Below are 25,976 nucleotides of genomic sequence, written 5' to 3' on the forward strand. Positions count from 1 at the left end.
TTCTAAGCAGGAATTACAGCCGGACGATGGAAACCCATTGTTGTAATCTCGCGATGAAAACTTGAAGAAAATCTCAAAGAACTTGCAGAACAAGGAAAACTCTAGTACTTGCGAATTTTTAGACTAGAGAGTTTGTAGACTTGTAGTTGGTGGTCACAAACGCAGTCATAAGGAATATATAGTTGAAAAGCTCGTGCACGATTCATCTCTTAAAAGAAACAAGTGGTGCAAACAAATACAATCTAGCTGGGGTATAGACGGGAACAAGGGCTGATGAGGGATCACATGGTTTTGTCTTCCAAATATCATCAAGCAATTAGGCAAAACATGTGGAGCAAAATCAGTTGTTTCAAATTTCATATTTAATTTTAGGGTGTTTGTGATTCAACAGAGATGCGAAGTCTCAATCACTACCAAGGAGTCTTGGTGATGAACTGGGAGATGGTGCCATGTGAAACTTCCAATGCTAATGTCTCAAAGACCAGTCACGCCAACTGCTAGAGATTTTCTGACACATCGATTGTCTTATCAGTTTGGACATGAAATAAAAGAAGCAAAGATAGCAAGTGGTATAGAAAACTTGGAGCTATGAAAGAGTACTTCATCAACAAATGCATGGTGAATTGGTAACCTGCAGAATAAGATGACTGTCTCAAGTATGTCTCTCTGATTTTTTAGGTAATATCCTTCCAAAAAGATTTTAGTTATTTGAGTTTTAATAGACAAGTCAATGTGATTTTGAATGAACTATTGTCTCTCTTCATTGGGTTCATGCTGGTGCCTTATCACCAATTATTTCAGATAAAAGATGGCTTTTGGCATGTACCAATTTATCTATATATACATACATATGATAAGACTTGGAAGCAAAACAACACAAAGTCTTCTAAGTCCCAACTCCCAAGCATCTCTAGGCCCTATTTTTTTTTTCACAAAATTGAAATCTTCATTGTTGGTTTTCTAATCTAGAAAATCAAAACAATGGGTTTCCGATTGCCTGGCATCATTCATGCTAAGAAAAAACAAGTTCCTTGGCCTTGTATGTTCCTAAAGGCTATTTTGCTGTCTGTGTTGGGCGGTGCCAAAAGAAGCGGTATGTGATTCCACTATCATAGTTGAAGCAACCTTCATTCCAAGATTTGTTAAGTCGAGCTGAAGAAGAATTCGGGGTTTGATCATCTCATGGGTGCTATCACAATCCCGTGCTGTGAAGATACCTTCCTTGATCTCACCTCTTACGTAAGTGTATGAGCATTAGGCGGCTAACATATATTTTACAGCACAGTTTTGACACCAGTTGCTGCAGAGGTATAACGACTTGCTAACTCGGATAAATTTTTGGATGCAAATATCACATCTTCTGACATCTTCTGTTGGAACAGGCTTCTGATAATTTCATGGGCTCCAATTCCAAACCGCTTGAGAGCTGATGATCAAAATGGCCAGCCCAGCGGACTTAACTTCAATGACACCAAGCCAAGAATGTCATATGAAGTTGAAAGATATCAAGAATGTTTATTGAAAATCCTTTATACTTATTACTTGTTCTGCAAAGATAATTGATAATATACTATTTTTCTTGTTCATTTTCACTTTCTTATTATTTTGTACTGACCGAGCAATATCACTAATGCTACTTACTAATCACGTATTCCGTTGTTGATTTCCAAATGAACGGCTAATGAGGTTGTAACAATGAAATGAATACTTGTGAAGCAACCACCATATATGGAGACATTTTTCAGTGAGCTAGAAATACGATCCGGTACATCAAGTGTGATAATACAATTGGTTAGAAATTAAAAAATAAAATTCTCCAACGATTTATATTATGACACATGATGTATCGGACCGTGTTCCCGGCACACTGAAAAACTTCTCCCAAATGTGAGGATTCACAAAATTAAGCCATAGTATTGTCTTTAAAGCTGCTAATTTAGATGGACTATGTCCACAACAATTATTTTATTAATCAGTGTGCCGGCTTTGATACCATCAACATGAACCATGACCAAAGGAAGCGCATGCCACTTCTGCGTATACCCAAGTCCAATACTTGAGTGAGTCAGGCCCAATGGAAGTAGGGTTAGGGGATAGGCTTTACGACTGCACCGGTGGGTGTAAATGAACCGAGTAATAAAGTGCTCAAACTCGGTTCCTAGAAATTATTCGAATCTAGGCTTAAACTCGAAAAATGATCATAGATTCATAAATGTAAGCTCAAACATGGCTTGAATAGTTTTTTTCTTTTTTTTTTAAATTTTTTTATTTTTAAGCTCGAGCTCAACTTATTATTAATAAGCTGAGCTCGAATTTTGTTGTTTCGACTTAATGAAAATTAAAAATTATTAAAAATAAAAGATATAGAAAAATATATATAATAACAAGCTAAGTACTTTAAAATGACAGCATGCCCACCACAAAAAAAAAAAAAAAAAAAAAAAAAAAAAAATCAGGTCCAAAAACTTAAACTGTCTTTCGGACTCTGTCTAGTTGTAACATATACCTATATCATAAGAAAACGGAAAAGTTTACCAACGCAAATACATTTAAGATATAAATGAATTTAACTAATTCTAAAAGAGGTAAATTACAAGCAAAAGGATCTATAATATAGGTAGCTAAAAACAATTTACCTCTGACATAGGTAGATTATGGACAAAGCGAAGATGTTATATAAATCGATAAATATAAGTAATCTACGATACAGGTCTATTAAATAAATAAATGTGATAAAGGGGTCGAAGGGACTTCATTCCTACTATTTATCTTATGATTTATGATATTACAACAACTAACATCTAATAAGATAAATTTATTAATTGATGTGGTATTTTGGACCCTAAAAACTACCAAGCCTATGTGATGCGCAAGCCGAGTAACTAATAAGCTAACTACGTTCTTCGGTTGTGTGCAGGGTGTGCCAACTTGTCGACTGAGTTCGGCCGGAAAGTAAAATATGTTGATGTGGCGTTGGCCGCATTGCTGACTTCTTGATTTTGCGATTGCGACCGAGGAAGGAACACGTCTTGGCCTTCGGGTTCTAGAGCCTGAAGACAAGGCTACTAGTTCTTCGAAGTTCACAAATCGTTGGCCTTGGTCTCGGTAATTATATTCGTGAGAGTATAAGTATACTGAAATGGTACCAAATTGTACGAACACAAATACTCGAAAGAAATAAATGTCTTGATTGTAAATGTGGTTCGGCTGTTAAAATGTCGAACTCTAAAATGTACTTGAGAATATCCAATCATAAAACTCGGCTTTCAATGTGCCGAGCCTAGTAACCTAGTAAGAGCTTACTTTGCCGAGAAGGTTGAGATAACCTTTACCAACAAGGACTCGAAAATCATTGTCGATCGAGACTTGGATAAATAACCAGTCGGCCTCGAAGCAGTGCTGTCTATCCAAACTGAAGGTGCTCCTCGGTCGGTTGGTTCTATAGCTCCAGTGTTGTCTATCCAAACTGAAGATGTCACCGGTTGCCTTCATAGTGTTGTTTATCCAAACTGAAGATGTGTTGGCGAGAAGAAAAGGGAAGAAGAAAAATTCTTAGGGTTGTTGAGAAGTTTTGCGCAGGGCAATTTGTGTGTTGATTTGAAGGGGGTTGAATGATGCATTCCCTTCTCTATTTATAGCAGTGCACCCCCTTCATGGCCGAACTAGAACTGCACTCGGATTAGAACTCCTCAACCCAATCTGATTAGGTTTCGGCCAATCCTAACCCCAATAGGACTTTGAACCAAGCTCCTTAACGATCCAGGTTCATCTCCTAATTTTAAGCATCTTCAGCCTTAAGACTCCTTGTTGCACTAGGGTTCGACTACCTCATCCTTGTCTAATCCTCCTCGCAACAGGATTCAGCCGATCTTGACTGGACAACTCATGATATGATTCTAGATGAATACTACTGGGTCGAGAATAATTCCAGGCTTGGCCCAAAATATTATTTTGGGCCCAAACAGGTATATACATATATCACTTGCCACATAAGATGATATACAAATATGGTACAAAAATGTGGTTTCTCTAACACTTTCCTTCTTTATCACAAACTAAACAAAAAGAATATAGTTCCAAACTAGCCTTGTTTCTCTTGACAATTTCATATGTGGTTCAATATCCTAGCGGAAGGATATTGGATTTACAGTTTTCCACCCTTGCTTCCCTAAAATAACCCTTCCCACTCCTATTAATAATAATAATAATAATAATAATAAAGTTTTATAAAAAAAAATTGACAAAATTTTTATTTTTTTTTACTCTTAATGGAAAGTGCCTTTCTTGACAACAAGCATCTTAGGATTCATAATAGTTAAAGGCAAATCCCTCCTAAAAGTAACCTTACTCCGATTATTAATAAATTTTTCTCTCCTAATTAATATAAACCTTAATTTTGGAAGAAGTTTTTTACAAATGATCATATAGGACAAATCCCTTTAGACGAACCTTAAATCAGTTGATTCGTCAGATCAAATAAGAAACATTTTGATGCTCAGAATAATGGATACGTGAACCAACGGAATTAAGTAAATGAGGAATTTTTTTCTATATTAAAGAAGCTATGAATATTGCTAAAATCTCCATTTACATGCATAATCCGATCTGGGGAGACAATAATTCTCCCTCCTCAATCGAAAAAAAAATGTGTAAATATTCCTTTGCACAAAATTGTGTGACAATCACAGAGTTCATGTAATTGTTCTCCATTATCCAATCTCATAATGCTTTCAAGCTAGAAATAAGATCAAGGAAGGCATCTTGTCTGCAGGGAATTGTCAGACCGCCCATTGGGTGATCAAATCCGAATTCTTCTTCAGCCGCACTTAGCAAGTCTTGAAATGCAGGCTGGTTGAGGATTGATATAGGAACAACAAACCGCTGTTTCTCACTCTCGCCAACATAAACTGGAAAATAACCTTTTGGGACATCAGCTAAATTATTCGAAGCTCCTTGACTTGAATTTGAAAGAGAACGCTGAAGAAGTTTCTTGGCAGGAATTACAGATGGAAGACGGAATCCCATTGTTGTAAATCGTGATAGTAAAGACTAGTAGTCGAGTTTATAAAAACTTGAAGAAGAAAGGAGTTTGTGGAACAACTATACTTGAGAAGTTGTAGATTTATTATTTGGTCATTAACCAATGCATTCATATGGTATTTATAGTTGACAAGCCTTGTAGAATATCCTCTACTGAAGAAAATATATGGTGAAGACAATCCGGATGGGGTACAGAAGGGAACAAGAGCTCATGAGGGATCACATGGTTTTGTCTTCCCATCAAGCCTTTGAGCAAAATATGTGGATCAAATTTATTATTTCTCTTTCCATCACATATTTTTGTTTGTTAGGCAGATATGATGTGTCAATCACTACCAATTACGAGTCTTGGTGATGAAATGGAAGACAGACGCATGTGAACTTCGATCAAATGCTAATGTCTCTTACCAATCCCAATTCAATTGCCTCAAGACCACTCACACAAACTACTTGAGATATCGCCACATCGCCTTTTGTCTGTTTGGACATGAAAAACAAGAAGTAAAGTTAGAACCTGGTTTCGAAAACTTGCATTTCTGTCTCTGAATTTTTAGGTGTATACTTATCCTTCCAAAAGGATTCAGATATTTATTTTAGGTTTAACCTGAATGCCTAAGTAGTTATATAGGCAAGTCCATGTGATTTTGCTTGAGATGATGTTGCTTCATTGGGTCCATCCTGATGGCTTAACACCAACATTTAGAATTTGGATATGGTCATCCCATGGGTGCTATCACAATTCCAGCAATGAAGTAGGTCTTGACTGTTGGATTGATTATTCATTGAATGGTGAAAAATATCACATCTTCTGATGGTAGAGGCTTTTCATAATTCATGAGCTACAACTTCAAACCGCTTGAGAGTTATAAACAATTTTATTATAAATCCCATTAGTCAAATGTAATTAGTTGTTTTGCAAAGATAGTTGAGAATGTGTACTTTTCCTTCTCTTGTTCAATTTCATTTTCTATTTTAAATTTTTTTTTGTAACTATTTGCTGAAAAATACAAATCTCTAAAATATGTAGAGCATACAACAATACCCAGATCAAAATACTTAATTGAAGTGAAAACTGTTGGAAGTTCAAATCAAATACAGTAGCTGAAAGTAGTAGAACACTTTTCAGAAATTGTTGGAACACTTTTCAGAAAGTGGTGAAACTATTTTTTGAAAAGCTGCATGTGTGTGTGCATCAAAAGTAGACCTGACATTCGTGTCGTGTTTTCCGTGTTCGTGTCATACCTGATATCTTAACGGGCCGTGTTGTGTAACATCCGTTAAAATAAACGGGTAAAATGACCCGACCCGAAATCGACCCGATAATATTAACAGGTAATATGACCTGACCCGTTACCCGTTAAGGAAAATATATTTTAAACCAATAAATAATCAAATGAAAAACATAATACTAAATAAGTATATACATTCCATATTATCACATTCAAAACATAAAAACGCAATTTTGTTTTAAGTATATTTTCGCTTACCTAAAGTCTTTAATAGTTTTTTAATTAATGTAGAAGTGTAAAAAAATATAGAAAAAAATATATAAACACTCGTAATGACAAACTTTATAACTTTCATGAAAAACGTAACTTCGAAATTCGCCACTATAATCATATAAATCATAGATCAAAATTTAACCATTGATTGTTGTTTACATTTATGCTTCATTGTTCTCATCAAATTTCGTTTTTTTAGATTTTCTTTTTTGAAAACATGATCTATTAGAGGGTGCAGGTAGATGAACGGTTTGGATTGTTGATATTATTTTTAAAGTTTTACGGTTAGTGAAAATATTGCTTGATGTTTATAAAGTTTTTACAAATTATATGACATTGACTCATATTTCAGTTAATCGTAAATATCGAAACGTGATATCATCTTCTTACATCCGCCAGATGATCATGTTTTCAAAAAATAAAATTTTAAAAATTAAATTCAGTAAGAAGAATAAAGCGTAAATGACAATCGACGGTTAAATAAATTTAAGGTTTCACTACTACAAAATTATCTATTGCTGGCGGTTCGGCTTCAATCATTAAGAGCAGATTTTGAGGCTGCTCATATGAAAGAAGGAGAAAACATTTCAGATTACTATTCTCGACTACTTGTAATTGTGAATCAAATGAAAAGGAATGGCGAGAGGCTTGACGATGTTCGTGTCATGGAGAAAATCCTTCGGTCACTCACATCTAACTTTGAGCATATGGTGACTGCCATTGAGGAATCCAAGAATTTGGAGACGATGAGTGCAGAGGAACTGTTAGGATCCCTTATAGTTCATGAACAACGCATTCAGAAGAATGCAAGCCCCACAACGCTAGAGCAAGCTTTGGAGTCAAAGTTGAATATTGACAAACCAAATGGAGGTCATGGACAGTAGAATTCACGTCGTGGAAGCTCATCCAACCGTAGCCGAGGACGAGGCCGAGGAAGAGGTTGAGGCTATGCACAAAACCGAGGTCAATCTTAAGAATGGAGATCTACTCGAGGAAAGACGCATATCCAGTGTCACAATTGCAAGCAATATGGATATTATGCCAATGAATGTTCATATAAAAATGGTGAGCATGTCAACATGGCAGAATCAAGTGGAAATGCTAGTGAGGAATTTACAGTCTTACTAGCACACCATGATATCAGTAGCCAACAAGATGTTTGGTATTTAGACTCTGGTGCAAACAACCACATGTGTGGAAAGAAAGAGTTTTTTACCGAACTAAAAGATGGGCCTTATGAATCTGTGAGTCTTGGTGACTTCTCAAAGTTGCAGTTGAAGGCAAAGGAAAGATCAAAATCATCCAGAAGGATGGTAGAGAATAATACATCTCCGATACCTACTACATACCAGGTATGAAGAGCAACATTCTGAGCATTGGTCAACTGCTCCAGAAAGGGTATGTTATACATATGGAGAATATGCTTCTCACTCTCAAGAATGCAAGGAGAAAGCTTATTGCACGTGTTCAAATGTCAAAGAACCGTATGTTCCCGTTGAAGTTGAACACAAAGATTGAAAGCTGCAACATTGGTGTGATGGAAGATGAGTCATGGAAATGGCATCTTTGGTTTGGCCATCTTCATTTCAATGGCCTAAAGTTATTGTCAAATGGAGAAATGGTTCGTGGTCTACCCCAGATTGAAGCCACACACCAAGTATGTGAAGGTTGTGTGCTTGGCAAACAAGCACGACTATCGTTCCTTGTTGGTGATACATGGAGAGCAAAGGCACCACTGCAGTTAGTGCACACGGATATATGTGGTCTGTTGGATCCTATGTCCTATGGAGGTAATAGGTATTTTATTACCTTCATTGATGATTTTAGTAGGAAGACTTGGGTTTATTTTCTCAAGGAGAAATCGGCTGCCCTAAAAGTCTTCAAGGAGTTTAAGGCACTCATAGAAGCTGAAAGTAACCACAAGCTTGTCGCTGTGAGATCAGATAGAGGTGGAGAGTACACCTCCAATGCTTTCCAAGCATATTGCAAGGAGTAAGGAATTAGACATCAACTGACTGCTGCCTATACCCCATAACAAAATGGGATAGCTGAAAGAAAGAATTGAACCATTCTTGACATGACAAGGTCTATGCTTAAAGAGAAAAATTGGCCAAAAGAATTGTGGGCAGAAGTTGTAGCTTGTTCGATTTATTTGTTGAATCCATGTCCAACAAAGAGTGTCAAGAAGATGACACCACAAGAGGCTTGGAGTGGATACAAGCCGAATGTTGCACACCTAAGAATTTTTGAGTGTGTTGCATATGCTCAAGTTCCAGAAGCCAAGAGGAGGAAGCTTGATGATGTGAAAAATGTGTGTTTGTAAACTATAGTGAAGAGTCCAAGGCATACAAACTCTACAACCCACTAACTAGCAAACTAGTGGTTAGTAGAGATGACATCTTCAGTGAGGAAGAGGCATGGAAGTGGAACAACAAAGAAGTCAGTAAAGAGAATATCGTCTTCCCTGATTTTGAAGAACCAAAAGTTGTACCACCATTCGAGCAACAACCTGCTCAAACAATCACAACAACTTCATTGCACAGACATGCAAGGAGTGACCCTATATCCAGTGAAGAAAGCAGCTCCTCAACTCTAGTGAGGCTAAGAAGTCTCACCGAGATATATGGACAAGAAGAAGAAGAAGAAACCAACCTTTTATGCTTGTATACAGACCACGAGCCTCTTTCATTCAATGAAGCTGTGGAAGAAGATCGTTGGAGAATAGCCATGGAGGAAGAAATCCATGCCATCGAGAAGAATGACACTTGGGAGTTGACAAAGCTCCCACCAAATCATAAGGCTATTGGTGTCAAGTGGGTGTATAAGATCAAACACACTGTAGATGGGAGTGCAGATCGGTACAAATCAAGGCTCGTAGCGAAGGGCAACAAATAAAAGTATGAAGTGGACTATGATGAAGTTTATGCTCCAGTTGCAAAACTTGACATGGTAAGATTGCTAATCTCTCTTGCCGCACACCATAAATGGAAAATTTATTAACTAGATGTCAAGTCAGCCTTCCTTAATGGAGTACTTGAGGAATAAGTGTACGTGGAACAACCAGAAGACTTCCAAGTACAAGGAGAAGAAGAAAAGGTGTATCATTTGAAGAAGGCTTTGTATGGCCTCAAGCAAGCACCACGAGCTTGGAACTCAAGGATTGATAACTACTTTCACCAAAATGGATTTCAGAAATGTCCATACGAGCATTCAGTTTACATAAAGAATGGTACAAAATGGGAGTTCTTAATTATTTGTCTCTATGTAGATGACTTGTTGTTTATAGGAAACAATGAAGCAATGTTCCATGAGTTCAAGCAATCCATGTTCAGTGAATTTGAGATGACTGACAATGGATTAATGTCATACTTTCTTGGCATAGAGGTGAAGCAAGAAAGTGATGGTATCTACATCTCTCAACAAAAGTACATGAGAGACATATTGGAGAAGTTTAATATGGACAAGTGCAATGCTGTCAACACTCCAGTTGCAACTGGATTAAAAGCTATCTAAAGGAGGAGAAGGTGAGTTTGTAAACTCAACCGTGTACAAAAGCTTGGTTGGAAGCCTAAGGTACCTTACAATCACAAGACCTGATATAGTTTATGGCGTTGGACTCATGAGTCGGTACATGGAAACACCAAGGGAGTCTCATTGGTTGGCCGCCAAGAGAATTTTGAGGTACATAAGGGGTACTCTAAAATATGGTCTGTTTTATAATTTTGGTGAAGATGCAAAATTATTTTGTTATTCAGATAGTGATTGGGGAGAGAGGTACCAAGATGAAAGGAAAAGCACAACTGGCTATGTGTTTTTTTCTAGGATCAACAACTTTCTCATGGACTTCAAAGAAGCAATCAATTATTACTTTGTCATCGTGTGAAGCCGAATACGTTGCTGTAGCCTCAACTGTGTGTGAGGCAATTTGGTTAAGAAATCTGTTGAAGTCAGTGTGTCATCCACAAGTGGAATCGACTGTGATTCATGTGGATAACATCTCAGCTATCAAGCTTGCTAGGAATCCAGTCCAACATGGAAGAAGCAAGCATATTGATACAAGGTTCCATTTTCTGAGGGACCACGTGAAGCAAAAGACAATTGAACTTGTCTATTGTCACACGAAAGAATAAGTAGCTGACATCTTCACAAAGCCAGTGCCAGTTGAATCATTTCGATTGCTGTGTGAAATGCTAGGCATGAAGGTATTTTGATTTGAGGGGGTGTGTTGGAAGTTCAAATCAAATACAGTAGCTGAAAGTAGTGGAACACTTTTCAGAAATTGTTGGAACACTTTTCAGAAAGTGGTGAAACTATTTTTAGAAAAGCTGCATGTGTGTGTGTATCAAAAGGTGGTGCATGTGTGAAAGGGTGTAAAGATGGTAAACACCATCATTGATTGCATGTGTGTGTGTATTTTTGTTTATTAAAAAAAACCACTTGTGTGGTTCTTTTGTTTTTGCAAGTATAAGAAAGCCTTCCTGTAAGGCTATTTGTAATTCCCATTCTCAATTTCAGCTTGTAACCTTTAAGAGTTATAAACTCTTCTAATATTTCAAAGTGTGTTGTTATCAACAAGCTTGCTACTTCTTTTCTTTCATTTGTCCAATTTTGTTGAGAGTGATAGTGAGAAGTGTGATAAAGTTAGAAAACTTATCACCCACATATTTTTGGTATTGAGTTAGTAAACTTTAAAATACCAACAAAAACAGCAGTTCAAAATGTGCCGTGACATATAGTAGTAAAGAAACATTATACATATGCATCATTCGATGAATCTGTCCAAATTAAAACGCTTAAGGGGTTTACACATATAATCCCGGGGGAATATCACAATTTAGAGAAAAAACACTTCACACCAATACATTAGAGAAATTCAACACTTTAGAGCAAGACAAGTAGATAGATGGTGGGTTTTTTTTTTTTAAATTTTATTTTCTCCCAATTGAGCTCTTGAGGTGCTTTTGGTGCTTCAACTTATTTCATAATTTGTCCCATTTCATGATTGTTTTCGCGTGTGTATTGCTCATGTGAAATTTCACAAGCAAAATTATTCATGCTTCCAAATATTTTTCTCTATGTAGTGAGTTTGAATGGAAGGATGGATATATAGCCGAACCCACTTTGAATGAAAGGATGGATATATAGCCGAACCCACTTAGTGGAAAAATGCTTTGTTGTTATTGTTGTAGTGAGTTTGAATGGAAGGATGGATAGTGGGCTCTGAGAGAGGGTCGGACCCTATGCCTTTTGGTCAAGGGGGGTGGATGCTTTGCATCGTATTCCGATGAGCTAATATTGCCTAATCCTGTATTTTATTATGAAATGAGTACACTCCTTTATGGCATAAAAGGAAACCATGATTTTTCATTTTGTTTTTCAAATAATGTTAGGCCAAAACTGTTTATTAGTTATTATCAGAGCAACTAAAAGAGATCCTAAAGGAATAACCAATCAGAGCGGAATCTGAAGAACAACTATTCCAATTTCCTCTTCGATCTTCTCTATAACAAAATATTTATAACTGAAAGGGATCTCAATTACCACCTAAGTTAAACTGCAAAAGCTACTAGGCTAAATATAGAAGGTATCATAAGATTGATAATAGTAAACCTTTTTTTTGGAAAGAGATTTCGTTAGTGAAAAGTTTACATACAAGATAGAAGGTATCATAGATTATAAATAAGGAAAACTAATAAAAAGAGCTTAAAAAATTTAAGTTTTAACTATAAGGACAAAATAAAGAGTAAAGTAAATAGTACCATGATTGACTTTTTAGTGTAAAAATGTTGTTTTTCGTTAAAGTGAATAGTATCAGGAGTTTTTCGTTAAAATTCCCTAAATAAGGAATCAAACGATTCATCACACGAGCATGAAATATTTTGATGCGGGAAATTTTATTTGAACTCATCTAACCTATTTCTACACCCAACTTACTCTCTTCACCCATATTGTTTTTTATTAAAGAATTAATATCTCTTTAAACCCAAATTTATTACCTAAACTACCCTCTCAAACTGAATTCAAAATATAAAATTATCTTTACACCCATTCCCTTTATAAAATAACATCTCTAATTGAGTGTTTTTTTTTCTTTTCAAAGAGGCATCCTTTGCCCCTATACAATTGCATATGTTGTATAGTACTAGCATTTCCATGGCTGCTTTTTTTCTTTCTGCTACCACAGCCTATCCATGGACTTGGGATCCAAGAGATCATTCCTTAGACTTGAATTTGCCAAGAGAATGTTATGCAAGCTCTAGTTTAGTCCTTTTTAAACTGAGCATTTTTATATACTTTTTAAGAAACTTTGAGGTGGCATAGGGCTAGGTGTTTTATTGCTATGTTAATAAACAAATAAACAAATTGGAGCTATTTTGAATAAAAAAGGTGCAAGACATGCCACTGGCTAGTTCGTGGTTAAGGTTGAGCAATCTTTATTTGCACCAAGAATCAAGTTTTATGTCTTGGCAGTACCAATCAAAAGTCCTTGCATTCGTGTTTTGGGGTGCATGCAGACGGCAGAGAAAAACAAATACAATATAATATAAAAAGTACGAAATTTAATCCAAAGAAGAAGCAAACAAACAAAATATCCATAGATCGAGTCATACCTTAGTTGGGGGATTAAAAACTTCAAAATCACCATCCATCAATAGAAAAACTTGTTTTTCTTAGTCAAAGCTATTAGGGTTTTAGTCAGAATGAACGTAGGATAAACAAAGGGTGATGCTAGGGTTTAATTAGAGTATGTGGGTCTATTGATAAATTTGTTTTTTATTATTAATTTCATTTTGTACTTAATAGTAACTATGCAATAGGGTAAAATAGACAATTAACATTTAAAATTTAAGTTGGTGTAGAAAGAGGTTAGATGAGTTTAAATAAACTTTCCCTTTTGATGCTCGTAAACAGAAGACCAGAAATGAGGTGAATAAAATGTGGTAAAGATAATAGTTAGTAAAAGGGAAATTTTATTTGAACCCATGTAACCTCTCTCTACACCCAACTTAAACTGTAAATATAAATTACTTTATTACCTTATTGCATAATTACCATAAAATATAAGATAAAACTAATAATAAAATGCCTGTCTCAAGTATGTCCCTGATTTTTTAGGGTAATATCCCTCCCAAAAGATTTTAGTTATTTTGGTTTTAATAGACAAATCTATGTGATTTTAAATGAACTATTGTCTCTCTTCATTTGTCCATGTTGGTGCCTTGGATGGCTTTTAGCATATACCAATTTATCTATATATACTTACATATGACAAGACTAAGGAGTAAAGCAACACAGTCTTCTAATGCCCAACTCCCAAGCATCTCTAAGCTCTCTTGGGGAGGGCCAAAAGAAGCGGTATGTGATTATGGTATCATACTTGAACCAACCTTCATTCCAAGAATTTGTAAGTCCAGCTGAAGAAGAATTCGGGTAAGATCATCTCATGGGTGCTATCAGAATTATTAAGTGCTTTATCCGCATATGGAATACAATTCAACGACATATAACCCACAAACATATTCAATGCAACCTTGTCATGTTTCTTCACAAGCCCATGCATTATTGTCTCATATGTTAGTGCCTTAACCTCACACATGATGAAATTATTGGGGTTTCCATCATTCTCTTAACTCAGATATCATGTTATAGAAGAGATACAAGGTATATTCCTATCAACTATCACTACAGTACCTCCTAAGTGTGGCATTCAAGAAAGAGACAATTAAGTGGGGTGTTTCGTTAAACACCTTGCTGGCATGACTGAGTGACTCATATAGTTTATAAGTATGCCTATTGTGCTCTATTCCCTCACTCAACATTGCATTAAAATACCTCTTGGCTATCATATGCAGGTTGTGGCGCATAATGGCCTTAAATAGAGCCTCATAGGACTTGAAACTTCTCTGCACAAGCAATTCCTTCATATTATCAAACAACTTACCAGACTATTGAATAATGACAGCCTTACTGTAGCCTTCCTTCACGACGTCGTTCTACGTCTTTTTTATCCCAGGACAAAAACGACTTCGTTTTGGCCTAGGTATTTAAAAACAAAAATGTAGGAGAAGTAATGAAGTAGATTTTAGCGGTAGTTCAGAGGACCAAAGGGGTGAAATCCTCATTCTCAATGGCGATTTTTGACGACTGAAGGGGCAGCCACCCCTCCTTGTATGTATGGAGAAATGTCATCAATGGGACACCCCACCTTAGTTGGCTTGGCGGGCGTAGCTGCTACTGTAGTTGTGGATGCATTTCGAATGACCTATGACATCCACCGTTGATGTATCCCCATCGGCGAGATATAGACATACCTCAATCGCCGGAATTCTTCTTTTGCCACATAAAGTTTATTATCATCGTCGTTGTTGTTACTGCTCTTATGTGTGATGATAATGCTAAAACCACTGGACTTTAATTTCTGAGCGCTATAGGAATGCTCGATCCATTTGGAATCCAGGGCTTGCAAAAAACGACACCATTACATAGTCGGCGATGATTCTTTTCCTCCTAAAGATTTGGGAGAAAGGATAGGGAGGGTATTAGTGTTTTAACTTAAGGTGTATTAGAATTTTTACATTAATTATTAGTTAAATTTGTAAGAATAACAAAAGGTAGGCTAAAAATCTTTTCGTGGTACAAAATGTGGCTAGCTTTCAAAATTTGCCAATATATTTAAATACTTCCTCATATGTTTCGGAGTGGAAATGAAGTTTACATATACAGGATAAAAGACAAAACTTGATTGCCTTAGCATTAAGATTGGACCTGTGTTTTTTGGACCAAATGTTCATGATATCATCATTTGTCATGTTGATAACTTTTTCTGTCTGCTCAACCCACGTTGTGTCATTTCTTTAGATCCTCAATTGTGGCCTTTTCTTTATCCAATCTCAATGTTTTCTGAACTGAGTATGCCTTGGATACGACCATATCAAAATTCTTCTTAGGCTCGACACTTGAGTGAGTTTTGAAATGAGGCTTTGCCTCTTTTGGATGATCGGATCTCGTTCACACATACACTTAAGCGAGACGTGAGACGAAGGAATGTGTCTTCACTGTAGCTTGACTTAGCAAATCTTCTTCAGCTTGACTCAGCAAATCCAGGAACAAAGGCTCATTCATATATGATATTGGTATCACAAAGCGCTTCTTCCGGCTGTCCCCGACATAGACTGCAAAATAGCCTTTTGGTATATCCAGGGTCTTTGAATCGGCTATTTGGTTTGAGCTGGATAAAGAGCGAATCAGAGTTCTCTTGGCGGTAACAATTCGAGGCAAAAGGAAACCCATGACTCTATATTCTCAAGAAGGCAAAATAAGAAGCAAATGATTTTAAAGGACTTGGAAAACACAGAGAAAGTTTGATGCTTATTAGGAAGGTCAAGATTATTTGTTGTTCAGGATGAACTCGACGGTATAGACGAAAAAAATGCAGAAAATCACTAGGTAGATATAATGATTGGTGAAGAGGCTCTGGGATGGTAAACAATAAGGGACACACTAGCTTGTGAGCAATCACATGGGTTTGTCATCCTCCGTAACAAAAATCCTCTGAGAGATTTCTTGTGAAACTCTTCCTTACCACATATGGATAATAAACAACAAGGACTACCAAATGTGATTCAATCCCAAGGAATCATGTATGTTAGGTAAGAAGCATACATGATTGAGACATGACACTTGTCTATGTGACCACCAATTCAAACTGCCGATTAATTGGACTCGTTACTCCAAAAATTCGTAATTAGGTCTGCTAGTAAATTGCATGTGCTGATTGAATGAATGTAATAACCTGTCCCAAATGCCACGGAACGTCAAGGGCGATTTCGTAATACCACATTGGTTTGAAAGATATTTTGTTTTTGTTGCTTTTAAACCTTAATTAGTGTGCCAAGTGAGACCTGTTTCCCGCTCAACCCCATCCCTTTTGCCACGTGTCACCTTTTCCCCACCCCATACCTCTCAGATCCATCTTTTCCCTCAACTCCCTTATTCTGTCACCTCCTCCTTCTCGAGAGCACACTCACGCACCAACCTTTCTTCTTTCTCCCTTTCTCACTCTGATCTCCCTCGCCCCCCTCAGAGCTCTTCATCTTTCTTGTTCTTCTCCTTCCTCTGCAAGTGTAGAGTGACCGTTGCACGTTGGTAACCAGCGCGAGATCGGGGGAAGATTCGGCGAGTGTGACCACCTTCGATTGGGTGAGTCTTGGACCCATTTTGTCTATCTCTGGATGTTTGCTTTGATTTCTAAAACATATTTATTCGTACTTGGTGGAGGTTTAACTTGAAATCTACTCAGGGGAAACCTCCCCAGATTACAGTGAAGAATGCCGTGAGTTCCTGGCCAATTCCCGGCCACGGCTGGACCTAAGTATGGTATAATCCCCTTCCTTTCCCTTGTGGCTTCATTTCCATGGTTTAGATCATCAAGTTTAGTGTAATTTCGAGGTTGACCGAAGCTTGGGAAGCTCCTGCTTTCGTCTCCTTGAAGCTGATATGAAAACAGGGTCAAAACAACCCAATCCTGAAAACCAAGACCCACCAGCCCAAACCTTTGGGTTCAGCTACCAAGCCCAAGACCTCATCCGAACTTAGCCCTAAACCCTTTAACCCAAAACCTAAACTAGGCCTTTGGGTCATGGAACCCAGCCCAGAGTTTTAGGCCTAAAACCCTCGGATCCAAACCCGCCCAGAACCAGCCTAACCCTTGTGACCCAGACTTGGATCTAGATCCGACCCGAATCCGATGGAATATTCTTTATGTTGATTTTTGTTGACTTTTACTAAATTTTCCCATGACCCCTCTTAGGGTAATTCGACGTCCGGAATCCATTTCCAAAGTCCATTTTCCTAAATTCAATAGTTATGATAGAGTTTTATTAATTGGTACCTTTATGCGCTTAGGTGCAATTGTTTATCTCATTTCCATCTTCGATAGTTTGCACAACTTTTCGACGACGAAGTATCTGTGAGTGGACCCCTTTAAAAATGCATATTTTACTATTAGAAATGCATACATGAAAAGCATGATTTATTGGTTACGTTTTATGAAACGTTTATGAGTAAATTGGTTTCACACTTAATGAATTATCATGCTTTATTGACTTTATGTTCCTTGTGGTATATATGATTGATGACTATATATATACTTGTGAACGTGGTTTTACGATATGATGTTTCGCTACTAAACTCCGATTAAGATTTATATGTAGACATATTAGAAATATTATGTTAATGTTTTATGTACTTACTTAATGGTTATTCATACGATCTGCCTACGGGTGAATGTCCTACTACAGCGAATGATACTGCCTACGAGTGAAGGATACTTTTATATTGGCTTTGGTTGGGTACTGCAGGAGCCTACGGGCAATTGATATTTATATTGTCTTCGGTCAGGCGTTTGGTTGGTGCCTACGAGTGGAAGATATATATATTGGCTATGGTCGGGCATTTGGTTAGTGCCTACGGGCGGAAGATATATATTGGCTACGGTCGGGCATTTGGATGGTGCCTACGAGCGGAAGATATTTATATTGGCTTCGGTCGGGCGTAGGTTGGTGGCTTCAGCCGGGAGATGTAGTGCCTTAAGGTGAATGAAGATATATGTTTATATATATATTGTGCTACCATTACTAAGCAACCTATATACGATATATGTTTTATGAAAGGTTTTACGGCATGCTAGGCTTTCTGGAAAAACCTATTGCATATTATGCTATACGAGTTTTCTAAACCTGGGGGTTAGTACGTTAAAGATTAACTGTTTTAGTATTACTTATATATATCAACTTGGTCCACTCCTATTTTGTTTTGTGCCCCCTCAGGACCTATAATTGAGGCTACAATCCCGGCGTCAAGGCACTCCCGCATTGGCATCTTCGAGTCCCCTCGGTGCAGGACCCATCTCTTTATTTATTCAATTTTATATTTCCATTCTAGTGTCTCGGTTAGTTGTATGCTCTGAACATGTTCCTAAATTGCATAATCATTGTATTTAAATTTACAAGTGTTGTTTATATTTATTATTTCTTATGCATGTTAGTATGGCTTCGTCATCTTCGAGTGTCGGCCAACATGTGCCTACTCTGGTGTTCGGTGGATATCAAGGTTGGGCGTGTCAATTTGGTATCAGAGCGTGGTTTATTCAGAGCATGCTTAGGATCTTCTATTACTGTAGTTGTGTGTCGGTCATGACATCAATTGGGTGTCACGACTTCCGAATTTGGTACCATTTGGCGCAGTTGTGCAAACCTTTCTCTGTTTGAACTGTCAACTTCTAGTTGATATACAAGAATTCGTGCCAGGATTATGCCTCATCGATGACGAAATGGATTATTGGATGACTTTCAACATTGGACCGATACTCTGCAACATACGTTCCTTAGGAATTGCACGCAAAGTCGGATCTACATATGAGTGTTTGGAAATGAAAAGTTTTTAATGGTATGAGTTGGTTAAGACCAACTGGAGACCCAAAACGGTGATGCTACTATGCAATATGCGTTCCTTAGGAATTGCAGGCAAAGTCATATCTACACAGAAATGTGGTGAAACAAAAAGAAAAATCCTAAGTGGTTTGAATTCGGAAGACCTGAGTTGGTGATGTCACTTTGCGACATGTGTTCCCTAGTAATGGCAGGCTAAGTTATATCTTTATGGAAATTGTTCGAAACATTCGAAGTGTGTGTTGGAGAAAGTGAGTAAAACGCTAGTTGTTACGAAGGTTAATAAGTGTTAGTTTAGTGGGATTAAACCAATGTCATCTGACTCGTTCCTGCTGAGGAAACTCGTGTGGACCTTTATAACAATTCTTGACGATTGTTTTTTTGATAACCTTCTTGCTTACTCCAACCACGAGGTTAAGTTCACTAAACATCGATAGTTAGATGTACGTCAAATTCTTCAAACGTTGTTTTTGTTTAGAGTTGATACTCTTCTTGAGAGATTCTTTGGTAGCAGACGCTATTCTCATCAATTTCCAAAATGGGGTTACGACCGTTGGAAATTGAAAATCCTCACATGGTGTTGTGATATACGAAATGTCTTTGGCCTCGTTAAATCCTATAAGCAGTTCTTAACTATTCTTTAAGCTTAGACCTATTTCATTTTTGGATAAGAAACTAGTGAATTTTATTGCGATGTTGATGGCGAGCGAAGTTTCTGACAACAGGGTATTTTCTCATTTGATCATAGCCTTAACACATTTCGAATTTCTAAGGTGTATTATTAAATGTTGGTTGCACGTTGATGTAGCAGGATTGAGTAACGAGTGTGCCTCTTAACGATTGGAAGCCATCGGGCTTATCTCAATTTCTTTATATTCCTGGTTTGAGATGGGAAGAAATTTCCATGGTTATCCTTTTTGGGTTGTCGAGGACCCGTTAGGTATGCGAACGGAGGCGGGTGAGTGTCACCATAGATTCCTGTACAAACCATCTTGTACACGTGGAGACTATGATGACGTTTCGGTATTTGTTGATTAACTCACTCGTCGTATTATCTACCAGTCCAAGAGGACTATACTTTCGACCATTTGGCAAAAATTTTCATTCTAGACTTCGTTAGACCAATGTCTCGATTACCATCGATTTCGACCGTGATCTCAGTTTCACCTTCTGGTACTAGAAATCATTTTAGTCAACTTTGGGTTCGTGCTTACCTTACGACACTTCGTATCATTTCGCTTCATATCTTTTCTATACTATAGAGACTATTCAGGAAAACCACTTAGAATCGAAAGTTTTAGTTGGAACCATCAGTCATTCAACCACCCATTAATACCCTATTGAGCGAATCATTACCATTGGTGTTTGAATCTCATTGAGTTTATCATTGAGTTTATCATTGTATCAAGTTGTTGTGAATTTTTGGAATGGGGAAAATGTTTGAGTTCCCGTCTATCAGATTACATTAGACTATTATCTGAGTCAAGTCCGCACTCAACTATCTCGACTTGCCACCACATAATCAAGTTAGGTACTTACATGTGTTCTTGCATCAAAGTTACGCATTCACTCCAGTTATCATATACTTTAGATTTGTTGGACTTGTTTTGATCCTTAAATTCATTAGTGTTTACTTTGCCTTCTTGGCATAGCTGTTCGCTAAATCTGAGAGAAATATTCGATGAATCAGTTTGCTTAGGCGTTGTGAATCACATTGTTTTGGTTTTCGGTGTGTCGTCACTTTTGTACCTTTTAGTGATGCTCGTTTCACTTCTAAGTTTTGTGAAGTTTTCATGAAGGCCTTGAGTACTAAGTTGTTTGTCTTGTATTGTATTTTCATTCGTTGACTATTGGACAATCTGAATGAACTATCTAGATCTTGAAAGACATGTTTAATTTATGGTTTCTGAATGATTAGTTTTTGCACTGATCTCATTTGAAGTAGTTTCAGTTGTGTATGGCACTATTTGATACTTGGTTTGATTGATTCTATTGACAACACTGGTTGGACAGTGGAGTTCTGCGAATTAGTTTTCGAATGTTTGATTTTATGATTTGAGAAATTGTGTGCTTGTGTTGTTGTTGACTTGTGATTGGACAAATTGGTATGTTTGCACCCTTAGGAAGTTACTACTTGCTTATCAAGACAACAATCTGTTGTCGATATCATGGGCGGTTGACTGTAATATAGATGGCATATTCGTTGGGTTCGTTAAGCAAGTGGACAAGTAGACCTGTCTACGATAGTTGTTATTGTTTAGTTATTATTGGGGCTTGACCCAAAGACACAGATGTTCTCGGAGTACTCGACGTTATGAATGCTTTGGCGATACCCACTTTTCACTTTTGATTTTAAATTTTCAGTACGAGTTTTTGGACCTCTATGCTAGTACATATCTATTTTGATGTTAACGTATCATACGTAAATATTTTTGACCCTACGTTATTATACAATTTCGACTTTATATCTTTATAAAGTATGTTTCTACTATTTTGCTGATTGGGGAAGAAAGTAGGAGCTCGAAGGCATGAAAGAAGATTTTGCAACCCGCTTGCAACGGTGTGGCATATTCTCTTTGATGCAACCACTCTAACTTGATTTCTTTTTTATACCTATATTCTTTTCTATCTTCGAGTAATTTTACATAATAAGTTATTTTCAAAATTCGGGACAAAATTTTCTTAACGGGATAGATTGTAACAACCTATCTGGAATGTTACAGAACGTCGAGGGCAATTTCATAATTCCACTTTGGTTTGAAAGATATTTTGTTTTTGTTGCCTTTAAACCTTAATTAGTGTGCCAAGTGGGGCCCGTTTCCCACTTAACCCCATCCATTCTGCCATGTGTTACCTTTTCCCTACCCTATACCTCTTGGATCCTTCTCTTCCCTTAGCTCTTTCATTCTGTCACCCCCTCCTTCCCGAGAGCATACTCACACTCCAACCTTCCCTTTTTCTCTCTTTCTCATTGTGATCTCCCTCGCCCCTCTCGGAGCTCCTTACCTCTCTCATTCTTCTTCTTCCTCTGCAAGTGTAAAGTGACCGTTGCACTTGGTAACCGACGCGAGATTAAGGGGAGATCCGACGAGTGTGACCACCTTCAATTGGGTGAGTCTTGGACCTCTTTTGTCTATTTCTGGATGTTTGCTTTGATTTCTAAAACATATTTATTCGTACTTGGTGAAGGTTTAACTTGAAAACTACTCGAGAGAAACCTCCCCAGATTACGGTGAAGAATGCCGTGACTTCCCGGCCACTTCTTGACCACTGCTGGACCTAAGTATGTTATGATCCTCTTCATCTCCCTAATGGCTTCATTTTCATGGTTTACATCATCAAGTTTAGTGTAGAGCTTGGGAAGCTCCTGCTTTCATCTCCGTGAAACTGGTCTGAAAATTGGGTCAAAACGAAACCGAGAAACCAAGTCCCATCAGCCCAAACCTTTGGGTCGGGCTACTAAGCCTAAGACCCCATTTGAACCTAGCCTTAAACCCTCTAACCCAAAACCCAAACCAGGCCTTTGGGCCCTGGAACCCAGCCTAAAGTCTCAGGCCTAAAACCCTCGGATCCAAACTCAGTTATTACTCGGCCCAAGCCCAGAAACAAACCCAGCCCAGAACTAGCCCAACCCTTTCGATCCAAACTCGGATCTAGATCCGATGGAATATTCTGTTAGGGAATATTCTTTGTGTTGACTTTTACAAAATTTGCCCGGGACCCCTCTTAGGGTAATTCGACGTATTGAATCCGTTTCTGATGTCCGTTTTCCAAAATTCAATACTTATGATAGAGTTTTATTAATTGGTACCTTTATGTGCTTAGGTGCAATTGTTTATGATATTTCCGTCTTCGCTAGTTTGCACGGCTTTTCGACGGCGAAGTATTTGTGAGTGGACCCACTACTACAATATAGGCTATCACCGGCGGACCAAAAACCGACAAGAAACCCCGATTTCTGTCGGAAATTTGGCAAAAATCCGACATTAAACACTGCAATGTCGGATTGGAATAGCGACGCCATTGCTACCGTCACTAAAGGGCTTCAGCGTCGCTTTGTTCGCTTAATCCGCCACTACGCAGCGTCGGTTTAAAGCGACGTTGATGTTAACGTCGGTTTAAAGCGACGCTAGTTAACAATTAACTAAATAAAATATGCAAACTAGTGACGGTTTAAAGCGACGTTAGAAAACAATTAAATAAATAAAATATGCAAACTAGTGACGGTTTAAAGCGACACCACCTTTGATAATAATAATTAAAAAAAAAGTCGAAATCTGTTTCTGTATTCGTTCTCAAATAATTATAACTCAAAAAAATTATATAATCGAAATAATAAATTTCAATTTTAGGCCAAAAAAAACAATAATAAAAATAATTCAAAAGAAAAATAGTGCCATAATATACAAATGTTTTACATCTAACATTCCATATAATTTACAAAAATTCATCCTCCATGCTTTCCTGTGCTTGCCTTTGTCGAAGACCACAGATTTTGTAGCTCCATAGTGCCATATATAATACTAGCAACTCCATACTGCAATGCTTGCCATCAGATCAGTGCTCCAATACTTTACTACTTCAACATTAGGGCTCTAATCTCTATAGATTAAACTCAGGTTTTATACCTTTAAAAAATTATGGATCTGCGATTTCCAGTGTCCTTGCTCTTCAGATCCAACATGCATAAATACAAAAAAAAAACAATTAAAAACCAAGAAACAAAAATAAATTTTCAATTTAAGCATAAAACTATTTAGAATACAAAATAGAAACTAAAATTAATAATCATAATAATTTAAAAATGAACCACCTTCAAGATCTTCCTCCTCGAATTGGAGTTCTTCAAAATGTTGATCTTTAAACTGGTGATCCAAAGCAAACGGGGAAGGAGTTGAGGAAAAACTAAAAAGGAGGAAGAAGGGGACGCACATATGAAATGGGGAAGGAGAAGAAGAAATTCTGAAATTGGGGGAGAAATGAAAGCACGGTTGAAATGGGAAAGATAAGGGTTTAAATATGGGTACTTAGTTTGCGTCCGTTAAAACCGACGCAAACGTCTGACACATTTTTTGAAATTCACATAGCGTCGCTTTAATGAAACTCGCGTCGCTTTAATCAAACTCGCGTCGCTTTAATCAAACTAGCGTCGCTTTAAACCGACACAAACTTCTGACACTTTTTGAAATTCACATAGCGTCGCTTTAATGAAACTTGCGTCGCTTTAATGAAACTAGCGTCGCTTTAATGAAACTAGCGTCGCTTTAATGAAACTAGCGTCGCTTTTAACCGACGCCAACTTCTGACACACTTTTTGAAATTCACATAGCGTCGCTTTAATGACACTAGCGTCGGTTAAAACCGACACTAAGTCCTCCATCCATTCAAACAAGCGGGAAATTTCCCGCCTAATATTTCAAATACTATAATTTTATATATATTAATTTTATAACCCTAAAAAATACTATAATAATTATATATATTAATGTAACAATTTTATACCCCTAAAAACTATAATAATTATATATATATATATATTAAATTAAATTTTAAAAATTGGTGACCATTGGATCAGTTTAAATATACATACCATTCAATTTCTTTAAGTGTTATACATACAAAATAAATAAATTTAAATCTACTTAATAAATATATATATACTTTCATTAAGTATAACATAAGATTTTGTGGTATCCACTTGTGTGAATATTTTAATTTGAAGATCGAATTCATTCATTATATTCATATTGGGTCAATGAGTGTAGCTGTAAAAAATCATCAAAATCGGAGTTAAAATAACCGTTAAATCGTGATTTTTCGTTTATAACCGTCGAAAAGCTTTGTCTCGTTACTTGATCTCTGAATGTTTGTTTTTTGTGATTTTTTGCTGATGTGATCTCGAAGCATATGCAAACACGTTTGACGGTTGGGATCGTTGAAATTAGTTTCGGAGAATTCGTATCCCATCAAAACAATAGATTGACTAACATTTAGAGTTTATTTATACTTTCATTAAGTATAACATAAGATTTTGTGGTATCCACTTGTGTAAATATTTTAAATTGAAGATCGAATTCATTCATTCTATTCATATTGGGTCAAGGAATGTAGCTGTAAAAAATCATCAAAATCGGAGTTAAAATAACCGTTAAATCGTGATTTTTCGTTTATAACCGTCGAAAAGCTTTGTCCCGTTACTTGATCTCTGAATGTTTGTTTTTTGTGATTTTTTGCTGATGTGATCTCGAAGCATATGCAAACAAGTTTGACGGTTGGGATCGTTGAAATTAGTTTCGGAGAATTCGTATCCCATCAAAACAATAGATTGACTAATACTTAGAATTTATTTATGCTTTCATTAAGTATAACATAAGATTTTGTGGTATCTACTTGTGTAAATATTTTAATTTGAAGATCGAATTCATTCATTGTATTCATATAGGGTCAAGGAGTGTAGCTGTAAAAAATCATCAAAATCAGAGTTAAAATAACCGTTAAATCGTGATTTTTCGTTTATAACCGTTGAAAAGCTTTGTCCCGTTACTTGATCTCTGAATGTTTGTTTTTTGTGATTTTTTGCTGATGTGATATCGAAGCATATGCAAACAAGTTTGACGGTTGGGATCGTTGAAATTAGTTTCGGAGAATTCGTATCCCATCAAAACAATAGATTGACTAACACTTAGAATTTATTTATACTTTCATTAAGTATAACATAAGATTTTGTGGTATCTACTTGTGTAAATATTTTAATTTGAAGATCGAATTCATTCATTCTATTCATATAGGGTCAAGGAGTGTAGCTGTAAAAAATCATCAAAATCGGAGTTAAAATAACCGTTAAATCGTGATTTTTCGTTTATAACCGTCGAAAAGCTTTGTCCTGTTACTTGATATCTGAATGTTTGTTTTTTGTGATTTTTTGCTGATGTGATCTCGAAGCATATGCAAACAAGTTTGACGGTTGGGATCGTTGAAATTAGTT

At 36.9% G+C, this 25,976-nt stretch overlaps 1 protein-coding gene and 1 long non-coding RNA gene across 2 annotated transcripts; one reads left to right on the forward strand and one right to left on the reverse strand.

The window, feature by feature from the left end:
• The first annotated feature begins 316 nt into the window (after nt 1-316).
• LOC126584931 (uncharacterized) lies at nt 317-1,651 on the forward strand. The gene is made up of 2 exons (XR_007610189.1): nt 317-1,308; nt 1,383-1,651. It is a non-coding gene; the product is annotated as an uncharacterized LOC126584931 (long non-coding RNA).
• Nucleotides 1,652-4,525: 2,874 nt separating this feature from the next.
• On the reverse strand, nt 4,526-5,142 carry LOC126584920 (auxin-induced protein 15A-like). Its single transcript, XM_050249292.1, has one exon. The coding sequence runs from the start codon at nt 5,023-5,025 to the stop codon at nt 4,720-4,722; it is 306 nt and encodes a 101-aa protein (XP_050105249.1). The 5' UTR covers nt 5,026-5,142; the 3' UTR covers nt 4,526-4,719.
• Between the last annotated feature and the right edge of the window lie 20,834 nt (nt 5,143-25,976).

The sequence above is a fragment of the Malus sylvestris genome, chromosome 10 (assembly GCF_916048215.2).
Source record: "Malus sylvestris chromosome 10, drMalSylv7.2, whole genome shotgun sequence".
In the NCBI taxonomy this organism is placed as follows: Eukaryota; Viridiplantae; Streptophyta; class Magnoliopsida; order Rosales; family Rosaceae; genus Malus; species Malus sylvestris.